The sequence below is a fragment of the Pleurodeles waltl genome, chromosome 3_1 (genome assembly GCF_031143425.1).
Source record: "Pleurodeles waltl isolate 20211129_DDA chromosome 3_1, aPleWal1.hap1.20221129, whole genome shotgun sequence".
Taxonomy (NCBI): Eukaryota; Metazoa; Chordata; class Amphibia; order Caudata; family Salamandridae; genus Pleurodeles; species Pleurodeles waltl.
Window position 1 is genome coordinate 533,554,915 of NC_090440.1, and position 26,103 is coordinate 533,581,017.

Consider the following 26,103-nt stretch of genomic DNA (forward strand, 5'->3'; position numbering starts at 1 on the left):
TTTTCTACTTTGTTAGTGACGAATTGTCAGCCATTTCAGAGAGGCCTTCGTTTTTCTGAAAATCAACCTCCAGCAATCACCTGTAGATAGCCAGATGCCCGACTCTCCTGGAGGGATGTCTGTGAGCAGTGCTGCACATGGAAGCAGTGCACGTGATAATATGAAGTCACAGGGAACATCAAGGATATCAGAGCAGCACGTCTGTTTTTCAAGACTGCAGTAAAACACATTCTCTCTGATCATCTGCACAGACCCCTGCGGCTGTTTCAGATGTGTTCGATTTTGTAGAGTGTACACATCTGGCAAACTTCTGTGATGTAGGAGTCAGTACATTGCACATATCTGCAAAATAAACACACGTTTTTCTGCCTCGTGGAACAAGCTGAAAACTAAGCACTCCAGACAGTAGCTCAAGTTTTTTTGTCCCTCACGCTGGAAACAATTAGGGAAAAATGTGTTATGCTGCGTGCTCCCATCTGTTCATTAAGTGATAAGTAATTTAGAGAAATCAGGTGATAAAAAAAGTTAATTATTCAGAGATTCTAAAATATCGTAAGACCAACCAAAATGTACTTTGTTCTGAAGAGCAAACAGAGAGTCAGACTCGCATGTCTATAAACTTGAGGCAAAAATGTACTCTGAGAACATGGACTTCGCTCCTTCTAGCTGTCAGATGTTCAGCGACAGGGGCATCAACAGACAACACCAGCTGACAGCTTGTGAGTGGTTCGGGCCCTCTGAAGGCAGGGAACATGATTTCTATGTCTCCTCAGAGACTGCATGCGTGTGCTCAACCTGCCTGCATGGAGGCAGTGGACTGACAGCTGTTAGAAATGGGGTCTCTAGTTGGCAGTGGTGTTTGCTGCCTGTCCAAGTATGGACCCTCACTCTAGTCAGGGTAAGGGAGCCAAACAGCTAAGATAGCCCCTGCTCACCCCCTTTGTAGCCTGGTATGAGAAGTAAGGCTTGTCTCACAGGCAATGTGTAAAGTATTTGCACACACTCACTAACAAATAGAACAATAGCTAATATTTATCTGAGTAAAACAAGACCGAAACAACAAAAATCCAACCTACACAAGCAGACATACGAATTTTAAAGAATAAATGTAGTATAGCACTTAGAAACACAATCGCTCCAACTGGGACTATCACAACGTCTTGACAGAGTCGTTTACAACAGTCCAACGCCACTCGTGAGGGAGTGCAGGCCAGTCAAAGGGTTGTACGGAACCCAGGCAAAGTACCTTGGGAAATGATAAGGAAACAAAGACGCTGCATGGAGTCGGGGAGGTAAGGTGTCGCTGGAGCCAGTGCGGCGTTGGTTCCTTACTGCTACAGTGAGGCGTTGTTTCCTTACTGCTAGGCAGGGAAGGTGAGGCGTTGGTTCCTTACAGTTGCAGGGGAGGTGATGTGGTGTCGGTGGCGAGGCATCAGTTCCGTACAAGGCGGGGTCGATGAATCCAGCAGGTGAAGACACAAGGTGTCGACTTTGCAATGTCACAATCACACCACAGGGCCACAGCTGCTGCACAGAGCCTGGGACATCGGTGACACAGTGCTCTGGACTTACACTGTGGCCAGACTTCGGAGGCGCTGCGGCGGGCCTGGGTTGCAGGTCGTGGTCGTTGCACTCAGCAGAGACCACATTTCCGGTGCAGGTGGCAGCGCAGAGTCAGAGAGTGCCACTGGTTCTGAACTCGCTTTGGAGTTGATGTGCCTAGCTTCTTCTTAGTTGCATCAGAGTTCACTTCCTGTGACCCAGGGACTTGATTTGGCACCATTTAGAGACTCAGCAAGAGAGCCCAGGCACTGGCAGGTGAAGTCTTTGATGGCCTTGAGACTTCCTAACAGGAGGCAAGCTCAACTCATTCCCTTGGAGAATCCTGGAAAGCAGGATGAATAAGGCAATGTCCATTTCTTTCATTCCCAGGACAGAAGCAGCAAGCAGCAGACCAGCACAACAAAGCAACAGGTAGAGCACCTGTCCCTCCTACAGCATTCAGTGTTTCTGCCTGGCAAAATGTCCTCAGTCCAGAAGTGTTCTAACCATGTGGTGTCAGAGATACAGTACTTATACCCATTTCTGTCTTTAAAGTAGGCAAACTTCAAAGAGAATTCTTTGTAGTGCACAAGACCCTGCCTTTCCTTTCCCTGGCCCCAGACACACTCCAGGCAATAGGAGACTGCTTTGTGTAAGGACAGGCACAGTCCTATTTGGGTGCAAGCGTCAGCCCCTCCCACCACTCTAGTTCTCAGGAAGACCCATCAGGAAATGCAGGGAGCACCTCAGCTCCCTTTGTGTGACTGCCTAGAGAGAATTCTCAAACAGCCTAACCGTTATCGTGACCCAGACGTGAATTCCACAGACCGAGGCATGGAATGGTTAAGCAAGAAAATGCCCACTTTCCAAAATTGGCATTTTCAAACCTACAATTCAAAAACCAACTTTACTAAAAGATGTATTTTTAAATTGTGAGCTCAGAGACCCCAAACTCCATATCCCCGTCTGCTTCCAATGGAAAATGACACTTAAAAGTTATTTCAAGGCAATCCCATGTTACTATAGGGGCAAGACAGGTCTTGCAAAAGTGAAAACCGAATGTAGCAGTATTTCACTATCAGGAAATGTAAAACACACCAGTACATGTCCTACCTTTTAAATACACTGCACCCTGCCCAAGGGGCTGCCTTAGGCCTACATTAGGGTGAGTTACATGTAATAAAAGGGAAGGTTTGGCAAGTGGGTGCTGTTGCCAGGTTGAAATGACAGTTGAAAACTACCCACACAGACACTACAGTGGCAGGTCTGAGACACGTTTACAGGGCTACTCATGTGGGTGGCACAATCAATGTTGCAGGCCCACTAGTAGCATTTGATTTACAGGCCCTGGGCACACATGATGCACTATAATAGGGACTTGCTAGTAAATCAAATATGCCAATCATTGATAAACCACTCACCAATACATGTTGAACAGAGAGCGTATGCACTTTACCACTGGTTAGCAATGGCAAAGTGCCCAGAGTCCCAAAGACAACAAAAACAGGTCAGAACAAATAGGAGGAAGACGGCAAAAGGTTTGGGGATAACCCTGCAAAAAGTGCCAGGACCAAAAGCAGCAATTACATTTTTCCCTCTAAGAGCTCTATTGTATATTTGGCCCAGGCAGGTTTTAGGTTTGGCTAGCGTCTTTATGAACCAAAAGAAGTCCCCTAGATACCGAGTGAGATTGAGGCTGCGCTGCTGGGTAGTTACTCATCCATTACAAAATAAACCATCTCCTAATAAGTACATTTTTACAATGTATCTTGGGTCCCTTGAGCACGGCCTCTTCTGCCACTGTCACACAAATTGGAGCCTGGAATTGTACAGTGTGCTGCAATGCTTCGGGCTTCCTCCCAGGGGGTCCCGCTAGTCAATCCTAGCTCCCAGTCTGCAATGTCCAATTCTGCAAACCAGTCTGGGCACATTGATGGCATTTTATACCTTGAAGCTTTTGTATCTGGTGTGAGCATTGCAAAGTATACTTAAAGCAGAGTCTCGCCAAATGCAGCACAGCAGCTCAGAGCGTTGAGAGGTGCATTCAAAACAAAATTGTCAATCAAGACAGGAGACATACAGTACATGTTCTATGCTCTAGTGAGTGTACCACGGCTTTGACCATCAATATGAACATTCCTGCATCAAGACAAATGTGGATTAGGATGTTGACTATCAGGATGGGTAGCTCACTTTTTCAAAGTCTGTGCCATTGAAGTTTGTTTTGGTGATCTTACCTACATGAACTTCTATGTTTAGATCTGCGGAATCATGAAGCTCACAGATTTAGCACATGACATTATGGCCGGAGAGACAATCAAAGGTTCAAATTCCACAAGAGTTGATCGATGGTCTGGCAGCTCTTTTCCACAGTTTGGGAGAAGGAATCTTTTTGAAGGTTGAAGGAGCTCGATTTTAGGACTTGAACAGAAAGTTTTCTAGATTTTGCATGTCATTTAGAAATGAAAGGGAGAAGTGCAGTTGGTTGTCATGTTGATGTGGGGGTGCTTCTCGGCCTTCTGAGATCAGTGACGTCAGCAAGTAAGGATGCAGATTGAGGGGTTCAGCAGCAACCTCTGAGGTACTCCAAAAGCATAAGGAAAGCCTCTAGAGTTTGAGTATTATATTTGGGCAAGTCAGCCTCTTCAGATGAGGAATGTGGAGTTCTGACTAATATTTCCAAGCAAATAGCCAGTATGTGAAGCAAACTCCCATGGTAAATGGCATCTGAAGAGTCCAAAAGTACCAGGAGATGTGTCCCTACTATCAACAGCCATCACAGCAGGATCCACATATGCAGGGTTGCAGTCTCAGCATTGCATCCCAGATCCATACTGGTAGTTACTTAGTAGGTTATGCTGCATGAGTGAATAACATTCACTGGAAGTAATTCCTGCAATAAAGAGAATCCTCCTTAAAAGCAGATCTTGCTTTGGCTTGTCTCGTGTTATGTCAAAGTTTCACTGATGACAGGCAGCAGAAGTTTGAAACTGTGCACAACAGGAACAACAAATTAAGTCTAGCCCATCAATACAGGTCCCCTGCTCTAAAGCCTGCTCACACAGTGATGGGAAGAAAAGGGGCAGGGGATGTTTAAACAGTTCTAGAAAGACGGGCCTGCTCACCCAGTGCTGGGTGTAGGACATGTTTAGTAGAAGGACATGCTCACCTGGTGTCAGGGGGCAGGCTCTTCTGATCCTTCTCCCAAGTGATCATGGGCACTGGCAGACCTTCAACACTGCACTCGAAGTGTGCCAAGCCATGCTCCCAAACCGTCTGAGACTCTGGGTGCTGGTGAAAGCGTGACAAACCTGGACATAAAAGAGGAAACAGAATTAACTTGTCAGTATTTTCACCAGTGAAAACCTGGAGCAGCAACATATACTCACCCAGTGGGTGAACCTGGGTAAAGCAACAAGATTAAACAATAATCTGGGGGGTGCTACATTGCATTGCAGGGGAGCAATCTGTGGAATACCCTGCTCTTCATTTTGTGGTACATTAGATGGCTGTTTTCATTTACAAAGCTTCCTTTTATCCAGCCCTGTTCCACAGAGAGTACGACCCCAAGTTTAATGCTACTGCTAACAGCTTCATCTCTTCCATGCACATGTCAGTCACCCAGGTCGAGCCTGGTCACTCAAGCAACTTTCGGCACCCGGGCAGCATAACACTTAGAGAAGGCTTCAGTGTTCTGGACCACTCTCGTAAAGGGGTCCCACCCCAACTTTTCTCATGGTAGAGATGTCCGATGGATTTTTCCTACCATAAGCTACATAAATATTTGCACTTATTCAGACATAATGCTCTTCCCTCCCCCTAACTATAACAGAGATATAGTGGCCTCTCCCCTTGGACTTCCTCTTATTCTTTGTGTATACTTTCTCCAGGGTCTGCCTCTGACCACCTTTCATGAAATATGCACTCTAGAGTCAGGCACTCATAGTTAGGCCCCTTGCTAAGGATCACTGTGTTTATCACGCTATTGAATGCTGCCTGCGAGAACCTTTTTAGGATCTCCAGAACAGAAAGGGGTTACTGTGTCAATCACATCAGCTTACCACTGATGCCTTGGGGAAGAACCTTAGTACTAGTCACAAAACTGAGCACCAAATACACCGCTTTAGCACCTGACTCTCAGGGTAGTGAAGTCCAGCAACCCAATGCTTACTCATGGAGGTATTCTTGGGTTAGAGACACATAATTCAACAAACCAACCAAAGCAAGTTAATAACGGACTGTCCAATCAGTGCCTAGTTCTTTAAAAAGAATAAGTAATTTACTTAAATCACATCACATACACACACAAGGTAACAGTATACATAAATGGTTCAGATGTAGCATGGACAAAAATGCAACAGGTGTTTATAATAATAAAAAATGCACCAGCTAAAGGATCGTAACGTAGTATGTAAGAAAAGGGTCGAAAAAAATCTCATGAGAGCAACTGATAAAGCTGGGACCACAGAGTCACGGAGCTTAGTCATGCTGCGACAGCACTTTGGGGACCTTGGGACTCCTCACCCTTATGCAATATTGCAGATCCCTCCCAGTGACCTCTTTGTCTTTACCCTTCTTCTCTTGAGTAGTGTCTCCCTCATGCAAGGACACCTCATATTTCTCTCCTGAGCAGTAGGTTAATTCTCATACTTGATCAAAGTTCCAGGTTGGGGTGCTGAAGCTGGCAAAGGGAGTTGGATGTGGATAATCCAACCCTGGAGCATGAGACTTTCATATCACCACTGGTGTGGAAACTTGGTTTCTAGTAGATACATTTTGGCACACAGGCATGAAATTTCAGCACCACCATTAGTCTAAAGTTGCAGACAAGAAATGTTTAATCCAATAGGTCAGTTCTTAGACAGGTATTGGGCAGTTCTGTATTTTGCTTATTCCTCTTGGACTGGTCCAGTGAAGGTATTTGCTAAGAGTGAGCTGCAAGGTGGGATTCAGAAACCAAAACAAACCAAAACAAGTCAAGAAACGCATTCCCACTTAGCCACATATTACTCATAGGGCAGGGGTAAGCCCTTCCAGAGAACAAAGGGTGTAAAGGAGCTAGGGGAAACTCCTTAGCTTCAAAGGGGCCTTTTACTCACCTCCTAAACAGCCCTCAGTCAGATCCAGCACAAAGGATCCTTGAAATGTCCTGGAGAGAACCCTGCAATTCACATCTGCCGTTGGCTGTGCCTCCAACACAAAGAATCAGAAAGAGACTAATCCCTCAGAAGGGCACAGGGTTAGAAACCAAACAGCAATAACCTTCCGAAGGCAATAACCAAATGAATTGTATATAATCCTGCATATAAAACTTTGACGAAATTGTGAAATCCCGTGCAAAAAACTCTTAATCATACATAGTCAATATATACATTGATTTCAAAATTATTACAATAAATATAGACATACAAATAAACACAATTCCTAAAGAACAAGTTACTTACCTTTGGTAATATTCTTTCTGGTAGGGACTCTATCTAGGTGCAGATTGCTCACCTTTTCAATATTCTGCAAGCATTAGACTGGATGTGGAAACTTCTCAGCAGTACCTCTACATGGCAGTAGGTGGCACAGTGCTGTTCCACACTGATGCTATTCCGCTCCAGAAATGATGTGCAGAGCCTATTCAGGCACCACTCCCGCATGCAGAAGTCACTTACTTTTGAGACTGTCCGTAGAGCCATTAAAAGCAAATTGGTGGACCAGTGTACCAATTCCTAGACTTGGGATCTTATTAATGGATAGAGTCCAATCATAGCTGCAGATTCCTAATATTCTAAAGAGATACCAAGGCAGTACTAAATTGGAGGGGGGCTGTGATGGACTTAAACCAGAACGTCGACAGAACCGAGCTGCAACATGCCCTTTTGGTCAGATCTAACTGTCCAGATAATAGTGATTTCTGAATGTATGGAGAGATGCCTACGTAGCCGCCTGGTAAATGCTTAGGACTGGGACTCCACATGCTGATGTAGTGGTAGTAGCTTTGGCCCTGGTAGATTGAGCATGTAGTTCTTTCAGAAGTTGCTTTTTGGTGAATGCAATGCAGAGCACAATTCAGCAGGAGATGGTTCTCTTCTGCACAGCATTGTCTTTTTTCACCTCAGAGAACCCCACAAAGAGCTGATTGTCTACCCAATGGTCTATGGCACCATCTATGTAAAAGCTCAGTGCTCTTTTGGAGTGCTAGTGATAGAGTTTCTTCTCCTCCTTAGAGAGGTGAGGAAGTGCACAGAACACTGGCAGGGTGATTGTTTGACCAACGTGGAACAGCGTCACAACATCTGGCAGAAAGGATGTGGGAGTCTGCAGAGCCAGTTTATCTGGGAAGAAGGTGGTGTGTGAAGGGTTGACACAGAGAACCTCAAGGTCACTCACAAGCCTCACCGATGTTATGGCAACGAGGAAGACTGTCTTGAGGGTGAAGGGCTGCAAGGGACAGCTGTGAAGTAGCTCAAATGGAACACACATTAGATAGGAGAGGACCAAGTTAATGTATCCACTGTGGAATGTAAAGGGAGAGGGAGGCAACAAATGTTGTAATCTTTTTAAAAATCTCATAACAACAGGGACTTGAGAGGGCTGATCAGGCAGCTGTAAATAAAAGCAGAAAGGGGCAAAAGGTATCTTTTAAATGTGCCTGGGGCAAGGCCTTGCCAGGTTAAGGACAACACAAACCAAAAGACAACTTAGCCTGAAGAGGGTCAACCTGCGGAGTACTGCACTGAGCCTCAAATTTGCCTCAACAACAAGCATACATAGTTTTAGTCAAGGAACACATGGCTGCTGCCAAGATTACATCAACCACCTCTGGAGGAAGGTCAAATGTGTTCAGCTGTTGCTGTACAATCTCATCTCCATGCATGAAGGTGGAGATTGCAAAGTCCCAGGTGCAGATCCCAGCCCTGCCCTGCTGCTGCAACAGCTGGTCATCCCAAAGGCTCGGCCTGATCAGAGGACAAATGCTTAAGCCCAGAAGTTCTGGATACCATACTATCCGTGCTCAATCCATGGCCAGTGGGATGACTTGGGCCCAATCAGTCCTGATTTTCATGAGAACTCAGGGCAGGAGTGCTACTGGCAGAAAGGCATACAGGCCTCCTAAGTTACACTCAACAAAGAACACGTCTCCAAGCAAAAGACACCTTGGAAACTCCTTTGTGCACAAGTGCTGAAACTGCGCATTCTAGGCTGTGGTGAACAAGTTAAGTCAAGATTCACCCCATTCACCAAAGAGACCCTGAGCTACCTCCAGGTGTAACTGTCACTTGTGATTCGCTAGGCGTCGAGGGCTGAGCTCATTCTCCGTGGCTGGTCCAGCCAGGTCCAAAAGCATAAAGCCTCCTGGCACCAAATGTGTGACTCCACTCCACCCTGTCTGTCGCAGTGCCACATGGTGGTGTGGTGTTGTCTGTGAGTACCTGTACCAGCCTCATCTTGATGGATGGAAGGAATGCCATTTTGACACCATAAGGATGGCCCTCAGCTCCAGAAGGCTGATGTGGAACCTAGACAGTGTCAGAGACCAGACGCCTGATCTCCCCCCCTTTCCTAGATGGCCTCCCCAATGCAGAAGCGACACATCAGTTAACACTGTCAGCTCTGGTTGGGCAAGGGAAAGGGGTCTACCGCTGACCCAACTGCATTGCAGTAACCACCAGCGCATCTCTTTAGCAGTCTCTTCTGAAATCTGAACATGGCTGGAGAGGTCCCCTTGATGGTGGGCCCTCAGACTTCAGATCCCACTGCAGAGCCTGCATATTCCACTTTGTGTGCTCGACCACCAGGAAGCAGGATGCAGGTGGCCATCAGTCCCAGCATCACAGTCGATCTTACTGAAATCTAGAAACAAGGCTGAAAGATTGGGATCATAGCCAGGATGCCCTGGACTCTTTCCCAAGAAAAAAGCACAAAACCAAGCCGTTTCCAAAATGGCTCCGATGAAAGGGAGTGTCCGAGAAGGAGTCAGGTGTGACGTCAGCATGTTGCTAGTGAACCCCAAATAGGACAGGAGGTTCACCGCAGGTGGTTGATGACTGCCTGGGGTGAGCCCGCCCTCAAGAGCTAGTTTATCGAAGAAGGGGAATACTGACACCCTGATCTCAAAAGATGTGCTGCCACCCCTGACATTGCTTTTGTGAACACCTGAAGGACACTGGAAACACAGCAAACTGAAAACGCTACTGTCCCATCATGAACCGCAGGTAATGTCAGTCGGACAACAAGCCAGTTATATGGAAATAGGGGTACTGCAGGTCCAACGCTACCATGTATTCTCCAGGGTCTAGGGCATACAAGGCCTAGACCAGTGTGAGCATTTAGAATTTTTCCTTCCAGAGGAAGGCACTGAGAGAGCGCAGGTCTAAAACAGGCCAGGGGCCTTTGTTACTTTCTGCTAGTTCCTGGTGCCTAAAAAAGACAATCAAGTCCTACTTCTGGCGCAGGCACCATCTCAATGGCCCACTTAGCCAAAAGGGCTTGCACTTCCTACCACAAAATGGAAAGATATTCCTCTGTCAGTTGTTGGAGAGGCAGTGGAAGGTGTGGAGGTGCACAAAGGAAGGGAAGAGCATAACCCTTATGAACAATTTTTAGGACTCATCTGTCTGATGTTATAGCCTGCCAACTCAGCTAGAATCATCGGATCCTGCCTTCCACCGGGTGGCCGTGCTCCACTGAGAGAACGCTAAAGTGGTTCTGCAGGCGTGGCTGCAGGAGTGTTAGTGGACTGGGTGGCCCGTTGACCCTGTCCATGGGGGAGGTGGCACCACAGCTGTAAAACCACTGGGTGTCATGCTAGGGTTGGATTGGCTGGTGGTACTGGGTACCTCTGCTGAAACTGCAAAAGTAGTTGTATGGCTGATGCAGCTGGAGAGGTATGGCAAATAAGCTCAGGGAGCATGGCGTGGGCCTGCTCTTAACTGCTTGAGATCTGAGTCTGCCTTGTCCCCAAGAAGGTGAGTCCCATCGAAAGGCATGTACATCTGGAAAAACGATGGACTGCAACCAGGCCTGGTGGCAAATGGCAACGCTAGTACTGATGACCTGCCTGATTAAATTGGTAGCATTCAAGTCACAGCGAATCGTAAACTGGATGCATCATTCCATTCATCATAAATAGCCTGAGTAAGGACAAATCAGAGATATTCAGAGACACCTGGCAGGATTTGAGACACTGAGTCCCAAAGGGTGTGAGAATATCGCCCAGCAAGCAGGCATTCACTGACCTGAGCAACAAGCTGCTGGAAGAAAATACTTGTTTGCCAAAGGTTTCAACCCATTTAGACTCTCTGTTTGGAGGAGCTTTTGTCAATATGTTGGGATTGTCACTTGCTTGAGGGTGCTGGCACCACTAAATTTCAGGAGAGCGGTCCTGAAATAGAAAGGTAGGATTGCCTTGGGCAGGGCGATGGCATTGAGCAATATAGCGGTTGACTGTGGACGACAGCAAGGTTTGGCTCATGCCCCCAATAATGTGTCTGTTAAGGCCTCGTTAAATGGCAGGAGAGGCTCATATGATATTTGCCCCAGCTGGAAAACTTCTATCAATACTTTTGTCTTTACCTCTAAAGTGGGTAGCTGGAGATCAAGGACTTCAGCTGTCCTACACATTACCATGGCGTAGAAAGTGGGCTTCTCTGTGGGTGGTCCAGGGGATAAGAGACGGCCATTTCAGGGGAGGTATCAAGTCCACTAGCCTCTTGCATGTGATCATACTAATTGTCATCTTGATAGGTCTAAGCAAACTAATCACCTGTGTCCTAATCATTGCCCGAGTTTGTGCCAAAAAGTCAATGTAGGTATGTTGTCTTCCGTGTGAAGGTAGAAGAGCAAGCAGCACTTCAACTTTTGCACACTGTTGGAAATTTGGAAAAATATTGAGGTAAAGTGTCTCTGAGAGACGAGAAGGAGCTCTGCATCAGCGTCAGAAGGTGCCGAAAGAAAGGAACTGATGTCAGTGTGAAGGAGTGGCACTTATATAAGCTTTGCATATCATTTCCGGAGCAGAACAGGGTCAGTGTGGAGACACACAGCATCACCTACTGGTGCAGTGGTACTGCTGAGAAGCTTCTGTATCTAGTCTGACACCTAGGGAATATTCACAAAGTGAGGAATCTGTGGAAAGAAGTCTGTATCAGAAACACAAAACCTTATAGGAAGAACTAAAAAAGACACATCAATTGGTCTTCAGCACAGCTCCACATTGCCAATGGTATCAATACTCAGTAATTAATCAATACTTCATTTGAATCTGTACCGTTTAGGGCTGATTCTGGATTAAAAGTCATCAAAGTGACTTTTAATCTACAATCAACTGAAGTATTACCTAATAACTGTGTCCAGGTCCCATAGCTAGCTGCAAGAAGTGTACATGCCTTCAATTTAACCTCCGTCCATACAAGCACATAAATCAGCCAATTCACTATCAACCTAAAACAAATAAACCAAACTGAAATTAAACGCACTCAAATTGTCACCTATCTCCTTTTTGCCTCTGGAATAAGCTCCAGAATTTGTGCGGGACTGAGAGCCAGAGCCTGAGTCTGGGTCAGAATTAAGAATCCTCTATGTGCTTACTTTCTCAGTGGTAGAACCAGGAATAATGTTTAGACTGCCTCTTGACAGGATTCTCTACCCGGCGGCCACACAAGAAGTTCATTTGACTCTGCACCATGCAGTTGACTGGATTACCAGAACTGGAAATTAGAGAGGGACAAGTCACAACAGGGTCACTGGATATTGCTCCCACCACCATGCGGGTTAGATCAAGCAGATTCATAGAAACATTTAAGAGCACAGATTGATCAATATGGTCTATCACCAAGAGATCAGGAAGTTGCCTAATCTCTCCCAAATTACCCATTGCTAAAAACTCAATATTGCTCCCATCGATGGATAGGCTGATGAAGCGTACTCAACCGTCTTGGCTTGTTGATGATAAGTCAGCTCTTCATAAAGGGATGGTTCCCTTTTCAGAAGCAGTTTTGCAGCCTTGGTGTTACCAATGCTTTAGATGTACTCACCTAAAACAGGCTGTCACAGCTTAATGGTATTCTTACCCCGATGAGTCTGGGAGCTTAAACCTGCTGACAAACATTTTTCTTGCTCCTACCACAAGGGGTGGGACTTGAAGCTCAAACAACTTTACAGTGAGGGTCTTACCCTCCTCCTGGCCAAAATCTTAAGGCTCGCTGCAAGGCACCTGAATGTGTCTGTAAGCAGACAAAGTGTGTGTCAATAAACTACAGACATAAACTGATACACCTCCATTTCCTTTACAGGTTATATTATAAGCCCATTTTTTTGCATAATATAGACCCTAGATGCCCTTCCAGGTGCTCATGATGCTAGATCGACCCAGCGGATTTTTTACACCTAGCCTTTTGCTGTCCACGATTTTTGGCGGATGTCAAGGAGACAGTTGAAGAGAGCTTCCACTAATGTTGCTTGCACACCCTTGTTTATGTTGCGGATGCCCTGCACACTACTACTTAGCTGGTAGCCAGTTTAGCACTCGCTAAGTGCAGAGTGGCGCACTCCCAAGGTGTGTAATAGACTCAAAGATGCTATACTTTACAATAAAACACATATAACTATGCCACCCTCAAGCCCCAGGGAGTGCTGCCTAAATACATATGGGGCTCTTTTAGACAGTATATGCTGAATGGTAGGGAAGGGGTGGCAGACCCCGCGGATGATGAATGTAGTTCATTTTCATCTCCTCACACAGCTCAAGATGCCTCTATAATGAACTGGGAGATGTTACATGGGTATTAGTATGCATATAATCGATCATACACATTCACAGACCTCATATGTATGTTAAGAAGCCGTTAACGCATATAAACAGAAAAAATGCTGATATGTACCATACATGTATTGTTTATAGAAAAAAATCAATAAGCAGAAGCTAAAATAAATACCATACGTAGAAATATGGCTAACTTCAGAATGGGAGGGGGAGTGTTGGGGGGGCTCAGTGTGCACAAAACTAGCCAAAAGTGAAGGACATGCAACAAAAGGAAGTAAGGATCATAGTAACAAGGATACATAGTTAAGAAAGTCCACCTTCATACAGTCTTGGGAATAAAAAAGCTGGAGGTTAAGAGTAGAGGCAACCTGAGCCAGAAAGGGAAACATTGAGAAGCAGGTACAGACAGGTACTTAAAACACAGGAAAATGTGTGATGGTCCAGACAGAGTAGGCGATACCAACACCAAAAAGTAACCTGAAGTAGACTACCAAGTGAGCTAGAAAAGACAGGCCAAGCAAGCACCATGAATAGAAAAGACCAGCAGGATCAGTATTAGGGTGCTAATGCGATATTTCTGTGCGGATGTTCAATTCCAAAACAACTACACTAGCACTTCACTGTTGCAAACGATTACACAAAGCCTACTCTAGCAAACACTAACTAGGATTCTAAGACCAACTAACCCTAGTTAGACTACCAAGTGAGCTAGAAAAGGCAGTCCAAGCAATCACCATGAATAGAGAAGGTCATCAGAATCAGCACTAGGGTAGTAATGCGGATGGTCAATTACAACAACCACGCTTGTACATCGCTGTTGCAAACACCGCACTAACAAACACTACAATTCTAAGAAAGGGCAGTAGTGACATAAATCTGAACCCACAGTGTCATAAAACCTACTGAGACAATGCTAAAGTTACACCCACTACAGGTTTAGTTGGTTGCTCGCAAACGGATGCCCATGAGCCACATCACTCAATCAGTTAAGGGCAGCTACGCAGACACCCCCGTGAGGATCTGTATGGGTAAACTCAGAATCACAGCCCTGGGCTCTGCAACAAGAAGTGACAAACAGCACAGTAAATGAAAGATGTGCGGCACACAAAACTGTGTATCGTGCCATAAAATGGATATTGCAACAATGCAGATTAACTCACTTAGTGCGTTTCTCAAAACCTTCGATTAAACAGCATTTAGTAAAAGTGCTTCGTCTGTTTACAAGCACACAGAATACTGACAGGAGCGAACCAATTTTCTTAGGATCACAGAATCTGGGCATGGAGTGAAGTGAGATCAGAATCCCGGTCTCACTGGCTCCGAAGCGATCAGCTGAGCTCTAGAGCACATTTCCCCTACAGGCCAAGATCAGATACTTTCCCTTGCTTAGAAAAGCATCTTAAAGCAAACTTGTGGAATTATCTCCTCGGTAGCAGCTGAACGAAGATCATCCCCGTCCACCTCTTTCAGCTCAGTCTGACCTACACATTCTCCAAGTGCCAATATCAAAGACAGGCCCATTCCTCCTCACCACACACACACACACTCACTCTAACAGCCACTTCGGATTCCAGCTTTCTGTGGTTATAATTGGGAAGAGCTTCAGCGCTAAACTGAAACTTGAAGTTGTTATAGAAATGCAGATAATCTATCACGTAACTGTAGGATGGACAACCGTACAGTCACTTATTCAGTGTTTCTTAATGGTGGAATTCCAAGCTTAAGGCTGTAGGAGGATGTGTGCATCTGTGACGGTGAATATGTATCGCCAGATTTGTTTTGGTTTTCTCTGTGCATTTCGAACACCGGCCATCAAAGCAGGTACTACACACCCTTACCAAGCAACACACTTAAGTATAAATATAAGCAAAATATTAATAACCTGTAACAATTCGTTTGCAGCTTGTAGTGCTGTGCAGTCGGATTTGAGGTGACTCGTGATAGCTCCCCTAAAACTCACAATGCACCAGGTCACACATTCCATTTTAAATTGTGTTTTCGCTTATGGCAAAGTGCACGTATATTGAAAGCAGTAAAGTCTGTGTGTACTGGTAGAAGAATATGTATTAATAATGATAGTGCTTGATAAACACTGTACTGTGAGCTCACACGGGGGGAAGGACCTAGTGAGAAATCGCTGGGTGCCAAATCATCTGCACTAGCTTGGCAGCTGTCATTAGTGTATACTCTCTTGTGTTTTACTTAAGTAGCCCGTAGCGGTCATGTTTGAGTGAATGAGCACTGTTGTTGCTAAGAAACTCACGTAGCTAGCTGAACTGCCATTAGTTTCAGTACATGGAAATGCAAATGATGTTGCAGAGGAGACCACTGGCCCTGGTCTGTGAGCTGGTCCATGTGGGCTTCCCCACCCACTGAGGGAAGCATCTGTGTTGATGGTCAATTACAGCAGGTCTTCAGGAACGACCTGCTTAGTAACAGATTGTTTTTATTCCACCAATGCAGTTTGGGCTGAACAATGGCTTCCACCAATACTAGATCTATCCACTTACCAGTCGCTTGTGTTCACTATCTAACAAAGCATTCTGGCAGAGGGCGCATTTCCAATCATGCATTTGAGAATAATGCAATGCAAGAAGCCAACATTCCTAACAGTTTCATCATCATTCTTAATGTCAGAGGATGCAACATCTGCAAAGGGGGAAGCAGCCTTTGAAATGCCATCACTGTTTCATTGCAGGGGTTGCATTTGGCAGTCTCTGTATTGGCTATGGCTCCCAAGAACTACTGTATTACATTTGCTGGGGCAAACATGAGATGTTTTGACAAGAGAATGTGAACCCAAATGTGTGGAAGAGTGAAATGGCTTACTGAGTGTGAGAGAGGTATTGTGCATGGCTGCCACTCTTTAACAGCCCATCATCCATGTATGGTAAGACATGACTGCATTGCACTGAAGATGCGCTGCTACAAATGCCAGGAATTTGTTTGACACTCAAGGAGCTGTTGACTAGGATAGGGCTTTGACTTGATAATGAACTCCACTTACCACAAACCTTAGAAACTGGCGGTGAGCTGGGAGGATAGGGATATGTATGTATGAGTTAGTAAAGACCAAGGGTCATCATCTAGTCCTCGATGCAGAGTAGCAAAATAACATCTTTGAAAGTTGTCATCTGGAAGTGCTCTGAAACCAAATGTTGGCCATAATACAATGTCCCATCTTTTTAGGAGATTGGAAAGTACAGAGAATAGATTCCTTGTCCTCACTGGAGGGAAATGTTTGATACTTTCTTTTGAAGTATTGACTGCATTTCTTCAAGCAACAGTTCTAGATAGTCTTGCCTGATGCTGTGCCAGCAGAGTGGTATACTGGGTGGGATGGTGTCGAGTTTCAGGCCAAAGCCTTAGATGATGATGAAAGGCACCCACTGATGTGATGTAACATATTTTCACTGGGGAACGTGTAGCCTAATGAGTCCCCCAAAAAAGTGTTGAGAGGCTGAGGGGAATGTGTGAAGGATCATTTTTTGGGGAAAACGTATACTGACTTTGATGGTTTGTTCTAGAGGGCTCACATGGCCTTTGCCGTTTCAGCGTCCTCCTTTATTTGCTCTGGCATAGAGTTAACTTGTTGCCCAAAAGTTGTTCACCAGGCTATTGCACCTCTGGTTAAAAGCCAGATACTGTAAGTTAAGTGTGGCATTGAAGTAGGATACAGAGTTTGCCTCTTGGGAGGCAGTATCAGCAGCTTTGGAGGTGCACCTGAAATCTGCATATGAAATTATGTTGCCCTCTTAGACAATTTATTGCCCTGGGTTATAGTACGCATCAAAAATGTGCTTGATATCCTCCTCTATTTCCTTCCACAGCTTATTTTCATACCTGGATAGCGAGCCAATTGAGATGGCAATTTATAATTCCATAATAGCCCACACAGCTACTTGCTTGTTCACAGCATCAATCCTTTTGCCCTACTTATCAGGTGAAGGGGTATCCTTCATGACCTGCATGATGATCCTTTTTCATGCCGTGTAAACAAAGAAGGAATCAGATGGTCCATGTCTGCACACGGAAACAGGGTCTTGGACAGCAGCTTTGCATTTATTCTCCATGCAAGCCACGATCAAGCATGCTTTCACTTTGTCCCTGTAGTTTTGGGTGAAACATTTGACAATACTTTCGAGCATCAGCTGACCCGTATATTCTGTTTTAGAGAGGTTCTCAATAAGAAGTCATCCTCGTCTTCCACCATATGGAGTTCAACTTTATAGTGGTCTGCAGCTCATCTTATGACTGCATGATATATGGTAAGGCGAGGATGGTTTAACTGGATATAGCTCCAAATATGGGTCACCTAGAGGGTCCACAATATAATCCATGCCACGAGTCGGCCCCGTAAACTGTGGGCACTAGATCCTGGCATTGGGTATGGCTGATCTGCAGAGGATGCTGGTCTAAATCTATCTTGAACTAAAAAACACTGGGGGGGTAGGTGATGGCAGTGGAGGTTCCCTGGGCTTCTTCGTTTGTATGGGAGTAGGCCTAGGATCCTCCACAATTATCTGAAGGGTGAAGTGATGCTTTTTTTTTTTATAAGTGGTTGGCCTGTGGGAGGAAGGCCGGAGACTGTGCCAATGTAAATCCTTCAATGTAGTTAATCAGGCTGGCAGGGTGGTCAGTCTGAGCTGAGATTGAGGCTGACCTACATGTCAACTCTGGGGTCAATATCAGTTCAGAGATGGGCGGGTACTCTGCCTCAAGGCAGTTTGGAGGGTAATGTATAGCGCTTTTGGGCCCATTTCATGCCCTTGAGCAGTGGCTTTGGTCGAGGGTGAATTCTGGCGCAAAGATGCTCTGTGTGTATCTAAGTCCTGCGTGTGGATTTCATAGAGGGACCTGGAGAAAATTGCTCTCTGAAGTCAGAGTCATTAGATGATATGAACATCAATAAGAAATGGTAGTCATGGTAACAACAGTGCACTTCCCACAAGTATCTGAAAGTAAACGTAGATCAGTATATGGTGGTGCAATGTGGCCCAATTGTCTTACTACCGATTTTTTTTTTTATGTATCACATGGATACACAACATGTCCATAATTAAATAAGAACCACAGCACTCAATCAAAACATTATATAGCAGGTTAAGTAAATCGCTCACGTTCTTAAGTACACAGTAGAAACTGCAGCGCAATATCAATTATTTTTCCTTGTAATCTTCTTGGCTTATTTGTATCCAAAAATGTACACACAGTACATACAGTAACAGCTCGTATGAGGTCCAAAAAACAACAGCCAACACGTGTTTCATCACACAGTGACTTTTTTAAGGCCGATCGAGCGAAACGTAAGGTCCCTATGTACTAGGATAACGTCAAAGATGAGTAAGCTGCATTCGGCTATTTTATATGAGCAGCCTGGTTCAAAAGTAGTGTGTTCTGTAGCATTGCCTGCATAAGTAGGATACAATGTTCAAAATCTTTAGGTACAAGTAATAGTGCAACAGACCATGATAAGTTCCATTCTCTGATAAGTGGTCCGCACGTAGTATGCTCTAGGTATGGTGGAAAGAATTTCCTTTTTTCATTAGATGATATATATTGAGCAGTCTGCTCCCCATGGATCTCCGAACTATCAGAAAACCTGCACTCTTCAGCCATCAGAGTGAGCTTTCTCAAAGAATTTGATGACTAATTTGCATGGTGGCTCTAAACAGCTCTGGTAGTGCATCCTGTAAGGTACTTCCTGTTTATCCCATCAGTGCCAAATGATCTTTTTGCATCCAACGGTTTTACAGGCCGAACAGATGGACTCATCATGGTCCCTCAGGAGGCAGAGGTTACAGATGCTATGGTAGCCCAACTATGGGAACTTGTTACAGATGGAGCAGAACATACAAGGTGTGTTCTCCATTCCCTCTCACCACACAAGTCATTCTCATATGATCTTGAGTCTTACCATGACTTATCGGTAATGAAGCACCGGACGGTCACACAAAGCCCTCACTTGCTGTAGCTCGGGGTTCTGGGCCACACCTGCATTAAAGTTTTCAGTTTCAGTAGCCCAGAAGGTGGCAGAGGACTCAAAGATATGCCCAAAATCAATGCCAGAAAAAAACAAACAGTTTATAGGGCAGTCTCCAGGTGCATTGAGAGTTTTGGGGCGACATCACAAATCACCTTGAAACTGAAAGCTCTTCATTGAACAAATCCCAGTTGAAATGTCTTCATGCAACGTTTGATGGGAGGAGTGAGCAGGTGAGCTACAGCAGCTAGTTTTAAATGCTACTCCTACCATCCAAATACAGAACTTGCATTCAATCATTACACCTCACCAGATGAAACCAACACACCTCTGATAATTCGCATTCTACAACCATTCTACAACCAAATACAACACCATACACCATCATTCAAATGTAACCTACCATTGTCCACCCGCTGACAAATCGAGCTAGACAGATCCCTGCACCATCATGCACAGAACACAGCTCCAAAGTCAACAGTTAGCAATTGACAAAATCATGGCAATGTCACACCCTAGACCAACATAAACCCTTGAAACACATTTCAGCAGAAAGATATGACAGCTTCACAGTAACGGCATTCCGTAAGTCACCAACCTCACTTGTGTGCCCTGTACTGTGGCACAGCAACAAAGGATCCCATCAATCAAGGGAAAGCCTTTTCCACACCAAAGGATACCTGTAAAACACCACAAAGATTTTCCTAGATAAACTTGATTCACTATCACACTAACCTACACTAACCATTTTGAATCTAAATACTGTAGAAAACTCTAACTCACACACACCAGTAAAACAAACTTGATCAAACAATGGTTTCTTCAGATTTATTGCCTTCTTAGCTCTGCATAAAAGGCACTTCTGCTCAAAGCAGGGGCAACCTTTTTCCCCCTCGTTTTATCCTCAATATTTTCTAGTGCCATCCCTTTGCATCCCCTCTATGCTCAGATCCTCACTGTTAGTTCTAAGCTTGTTTCTGGAATGTTACCAGCATACCCTTCCCTCACACCTCTTCTCTCACATACACCTATTTAAATGTGACCCTCTCACTGTGAAATATGTTTTTTGTGTCTTCCACAAATCTAGCATCATTCCCCATATTTGTCTTTATGCTTGCAGCCATCTGGTTTTCAGTGGAATGGTGCAAGACTCTATAGGGGGCCCACAGAATTACAAAATATTCCAGAAGAGGTAACTTATATATCCAGTGGCAAAATAAGTAACATATACTCCCCTTCAGTAACAATATTTCTGGTGGATAATTTTCCTTCAGATTCCTCACCTTCAGAATATCCCCCCAGGAATCAGACTGGTCTAGTAGAGCTTTCCCCACAGTAGCTCTCGATTGCCACCAGGTGGTGTCATGCAGCTTCAGGCTCATCTCCACCAGTCAGGCATGGTGCCACAGGCTTAAAATATGTGCCATCCTGTGCACTGATGTCAGTTCTTGGCTTTTTTTCTGCACCGCTATGAGTCATGTGAGGAACAACCGAGAAAGAATCAACAGCAGCTTATAACACATTTGCATACCTTCAGATCTTATATCAGCACCAATTTAGCAAAGAGGACGACAGGTGGCGAGAATCTATAGAATATTACATATCCACCAGAAGGCAAATGTCACTTACCCAGTGTACATCTGTTAGTGGCATGTAGTGCTGAAGATTCACATGCTGTGCATATGTCGCCATCTAATGTTGGGCTTGGAGTATTACAAGTTGTTTTTCTTCGAAGAAGCTTTTTTCGAGTCACAGGATCGAGTGACTCCTCCTCTCGGTGATAGTGCGCATGGCCATCAACTCCTTTGTTAGATTGTTTTCCCGCAGGAGAGTGAAGTAAGGAGTGAAGAATTGTGTATGTACAAACACATATATATATATATGGAAAATGTCACTTACCCAGTGTACATCTGTTCGTGGCATTAGTCGCTGCAGATTCACATGCTATGCACATCCCGCCATCTAGTGTTGGGCTCGGAGTGTTACAAGTTGTTTTTCTTCGAAGAAGTCTTTTCGAGTCACGAGATCGAGGGACTCCTCCCATTTCGGCTCCATTGCGCATGGGTGTCGACTCCATCTTAGATTGTTTTCCCCGCAGAGGGTGAGGTAGGAGTTGTGTATTATAGTAATAGTGCCCATGCAATGGAGTGAATACGTATGTACATAATGTAGTTTAAAGTGATATATTTACAAATTTACAAATGTTCAAGATCAACTTCTAAACGGCTACAGGCTACCGGGGAGGCGGGTGGGCGCATGTGAATCTGCAGCGACTAATGCCACGAACAGATGTACACTGGGTAAGTGACATTTTCTGTTCGATGGCATGTGTAGCTGCAGATACACATGCTGTGCATAGACTAGTAAGCAGTTATCTCCCCAAAAGCGGTGGTTCAGCCTGTAGGAGTTGAAGTTCTTTGAAACAATGTTCGTAGTACTGCTTGGCCTACTGTGGCTTGTTGTACCGTTAACACATCTACACAGTAGTGTTTGGTAAATGTATGAGGCGTAGACCATGTGGCTGCCTTACATATTTTGGTCATTGGAATATTTCCTAGAAAGGCCATGGTAGCACCTTTCTTTCTAGTTGAGTGTGCCTTTGGTGTAATAGGCAGTTCTCTTTTTGCTTTAAGATAACAAGTTTGAATGCACTTAACTATCCATCTAGCAATGCCTTGTTTAGATATTGGATTTCCTGTATGGGGTTTTTGGAAAGCAATAAATATTTTTTTTGTCTTCTGAATTAGTTTTGTTCTGTCAATGTAGTACATTAACGCTCTTTTGATGTCTAATGTATGTAGTGCTCTTTCAGCTACAGAATCTGGCTGTGGAAAGAACACTGGAAGTTCTACTGTTTGATTCAAGTGGAACGGTGATATGACTTTTGGTAAGAATTTAGGATTTGTTCGTAAGACTACTTTATGCTTGTATATCTGAATAAATGGTTCTTGTATGGTAAATGCTTGTATCTCACTTACTCTTCTTAGAGATGTGATAGCAATTAGAAATGCAACTTTCCATGTTAAATATTGCATTTCACATGAGTGCATAGGTTCGAAAGGTGGACCCATAAGGCGAGTTAAGACAATATTGAGGTTCCATGAAGGAACTGGTGGTGTTCTTGGTGGTATAATTCTCTTCAGGCCTTCCATAAACGCTTTAATGACTGGTATCCTAAATAAAGAAGTTGAGTGTGTAATTTGCAGATAAGCTGAAATCGCGGTGGGATGTATTTTAATGGATGAAAAAGCTAGCTTTGACTTTTGCAAATGTAGTAAGTAGCTTACAATGTAATTAGCAGATGCGTGTAATGGTTGGATTTGATTATTGTGGCAATAATAAACAAATCTCTTCCACTTATTTGCATAGCAATGTCTAGTGGTTGGTTTCCTAGCTTGTTTTATGACCTCCATACATTCCTGTGTAAGGTCTAAGTGTCCGAATTCTAAGATTTCAGGAGCCAAATTGCTAGATTCAGTGATGCTGGATTTGGGTGTCTGATCTGTTGTTTGTGTTGAGTCAACAGATCTGGTTTGTTTGGTAGTTTGACATGAGGCACCACTGAGAGGTCTAATAGTGTTGTGTACCAAGGTTGTCTTGCCCAAGTTGGTGCTATTAGTATGAGTTTGAGTTTGTTTTGACTCAATTTGTTTACTAGATATGGAAGGAGTGGGAGAGGGGGAAAAGCGTATGCAAATATCCCTGACCAACTCATCCATAACGCATTGCCCTGAGACTGATCTTGTGGGTATCTGGATGCGAAGTTTTGGCATTTTGCGTTTTCTTTTGTTGCAAATAGGTCTATTTGTGGTGTTCCCCATCTCTGGAAGTAAGAGTTTAGTATTTTGGGGTGAATCTCCCATTCGTGGATCTGTTGGTGATCCCGAGAAAGATTGTCTGCTAACTGATTCTGAATCCCTGGAATAAACTGTGCTATTAGGCGAATGTGGTTGTGAATCGCCCAATGCCATATTCTTTGTGCTAGGAGACATAACTGAGTTGAGTGTGTTCCTCCCTGCTTGTTCAGATAGACAACATGACAACGATGTATTGTTTTGACAAGGATGTGTTTGTGGCTTATTATGGGTTGAAATGCTTTTAGCGCTAGAAATACTGGCAGTAGTTCTAAGTGATTTTTGTGAAATTGTCTTTGCTGAGTGTCCCATTGTCCCTGGTTGCTGTGTTGATTGAGATGAGCTCCACACCCTATCATGGAGGCATCTGTAGTTATTACGTATTGAGGCACTGGGTCTTGGAAAGGCCGCCCTTGGTTTAAATTTATGCTGTTCCACCATAGAAGCAAGGTGTATGTTTGGCGGTCTATCAACACTAGATCTAGAAGTTGACCCTGTGCCTGTGACCATTGTGATTAGGCACTGTTGTAAGGGCTGCATGTACAATCTGGCGTTTGGGACAATGGCTATGCATGAGGACATCATGCCTAGTAGTTTCATTACCATCTTGACCTGTATTCTTTGATTTGGATACATGACCTGTATTACCTTGTGAAATGCTTGTACCCTTTGTGGACTTGGAGTGGCAACCCCTTTTGTTGTGTCGATTGTCGCCCCTAAATACTGCTGTGTTTGGCACGGCTGAATGTGCGACTTTGTGTAGTTGAGTGAGAAACCTAGTTTGTGGAGGGTCTCGATAACGTACCTTGTGTGTTGTGAACACTGGTTTTGCGTGTTGGTTTTGATTAACCAATCGTCTAGGTACGGGAAGACGTGTATTTGCTGTCTTCTGATATGCGCCGCTACCACTGCCAGGCATTTTGTGAAAACTCTTGGCGCAGTTGTTATCCCAAATGGCAACACTTTGAATTGGTAATGTACCCCTTGGAATACAAACCTTAGGTACTTTCTGTGTGAAGGATGTATCGGTATATGGAAGTATGCATCCTTTAGGTCTAGTGTTGTCATGTAGTCTTGCTGTTTGATCAATGGGATTACGTCCTGTAATGTCACCATGTGAAAGTGATCTGATTTGATGTAGGTATTTAACGTTCTGAGATCTAATATAGGTCTTAGAGTTTTGTCCTTTTTGGGTATGAGAAAGTACAGAGAGTAAACTCCTGTTCCTTGATGAATTGGTACTAATTCTATTGCTTGTTTTTGTAACAACGCTTGGACCTCTATTTGTAGAAGATCCATGTGTTGTTTTGACATATTGTGTGTCTTCGGTGGGACATTTGGTGGGAAATTGAGAAATTCTGTGCAATAACCATGCTGGATAATTGCTAAGACCCAAGTATCCGTTGTTATCTCCTCCCATTGTTTGTAGAACTTGGTCAGTCTCCCCCCCACAGGTGTTATATGTTGGGGATTTGTGACGTGTAAGTCACTGCTTGCTTTGTGGTGTTTTGGGACTTTGGAATTTTCCTCTACTTTTTTGGAACTGTCCCCCTCTATATTGTCCCCGAAAACTTCCCCGCTGATATTGGCTTTGATAAGTGGGCCTTGTTTGTGAGGTTGTGGGTTCTGTGCTTTGTCCTCGAAACCCCCCTCGAAACTGTGTCTTTCGAAATGTGCCTCTGCTCTGTGGGGAGTAGAGTGCGCCCATGGCTTTGGCCGTATCTGTGTCTTTTTTAAGCTTTTCGATGGCAGTGTCCACCTCCGGCCCAAACAACTGCTGTCCGTTAAATGGCATATTCAGCACAGCTTGTTGTATTTCCGGCTTGAATCCTGATGTACGCAGCCATGCATGTCTCCTTATTGTCACTGCTGTGTTTACAGTTCTAGCAGCTGTATCTGCTGCATCTATTGCTGACCGTATCTGATTGTTTGAGATACTCTGTCCTTCTTCCACTACTTGCTGTGCTCTCTTTTGGAACTCCTTGGGCAAATTTTCTATAAAATGTTGCATTTCGTCCCAATGAGCTCTATCGTATCTGGCCAACAAAGCCTGTGAGTTTGCAATACGCCACTGGTTTGCTGCCTGTGCCACCACTCTTTTTCCTGCCGCGTCAAATTTACGACTCTCTTTATCTGGAAGTGGTGCATCTCCTGAAGTGTGTGAGTTTGCCCTCTTGCGAGCTGCCCCTACTACTACTGAGTCCGGTGTTAATTGTTGTGTGATGTACACGGGGTCAGTTGGTGGCGGTTTACATTTTTTCTCCACTCTTGGAGTAATGGCCCTTCCTTTTACAGGCTCCTCAAACACTTTTTGGAGTGCTTTAACATTCCAGGTAGCATGGGGAGACTCTGGTACTGGCTGTGTGTGGACGACAGTGTATTGAATAGAAAGTCGTCTTCAATTGGCTCTGAATGTAGGCTGACATTATGAAACCCAACTGCCCTAGACACCACCTGCGCGTAAGCTGTACTATCTTCTGTTGATGACGGTCTAGCTGGATAACAGTCAGGACTATTATCTGACACTGACGCATCATAAAGATCCCACGCGTCTGGATCGTCATGACTCATCCCTTTATGAGTCGGGGATTGCATCATTGGTGGAGTGGCTATCGGTGATGGTTGTGGAGAGCGTTGTGGGGACGGTGGCGGGCTTACTTGTTTAGCCACCTTTGCCTGTGGCTGCTTGTCTTTTCCTGGAAGGCAAGTTTGCGTTTCATTCTAATAGGAGGGAGAGTGCTGATCTTCCCCGTTTCTTTTTGGATGTGGAGCCTTCTTTGGGTGTAGTCTGGCTCTATTGTCTCTAGTTCCTGTCCAAATCTGTGTGTTTTCATTTGTGAGGACAGTCCTTGTTTCTCTGTGTAGGAACTTAATTTCGGTTCCGAGGCCGGATGTTTCGGTATCGAAACCTTTTCGGCTGCTCTTTTCGGTTCCGACGAAACCTTTTTTATTTTCGGCGTCGTGGTCTCTCG

The 26,103-nt window shown here is 44.6% G+C and overlaps 1 protein-coding gene across 1 annotated transcript in view; it reads right to left on the minus strand.

Annotated features, from left to right (window-relative positions):
• IGDCC4 (immunoglobulin superfamily DCC subclass member 4) overlaps window positions 1–26,103 on the minus strand; it is a 468,431-nt gene that overhangs the window by 292,048 nt on the left and 150,280 nt on the right. Inside the window, exon 3 of the mRNA XM_069222840.1 lies at window positions 4,712–4,853. Within this exon, the coding sequence (XP_069078941.1) occupies window positions 4,712–4,853 (142 nt within the window). The remainder of the gene's footprint in view (window positions 1–4,711; window positions 4,854–26,103) is intronic.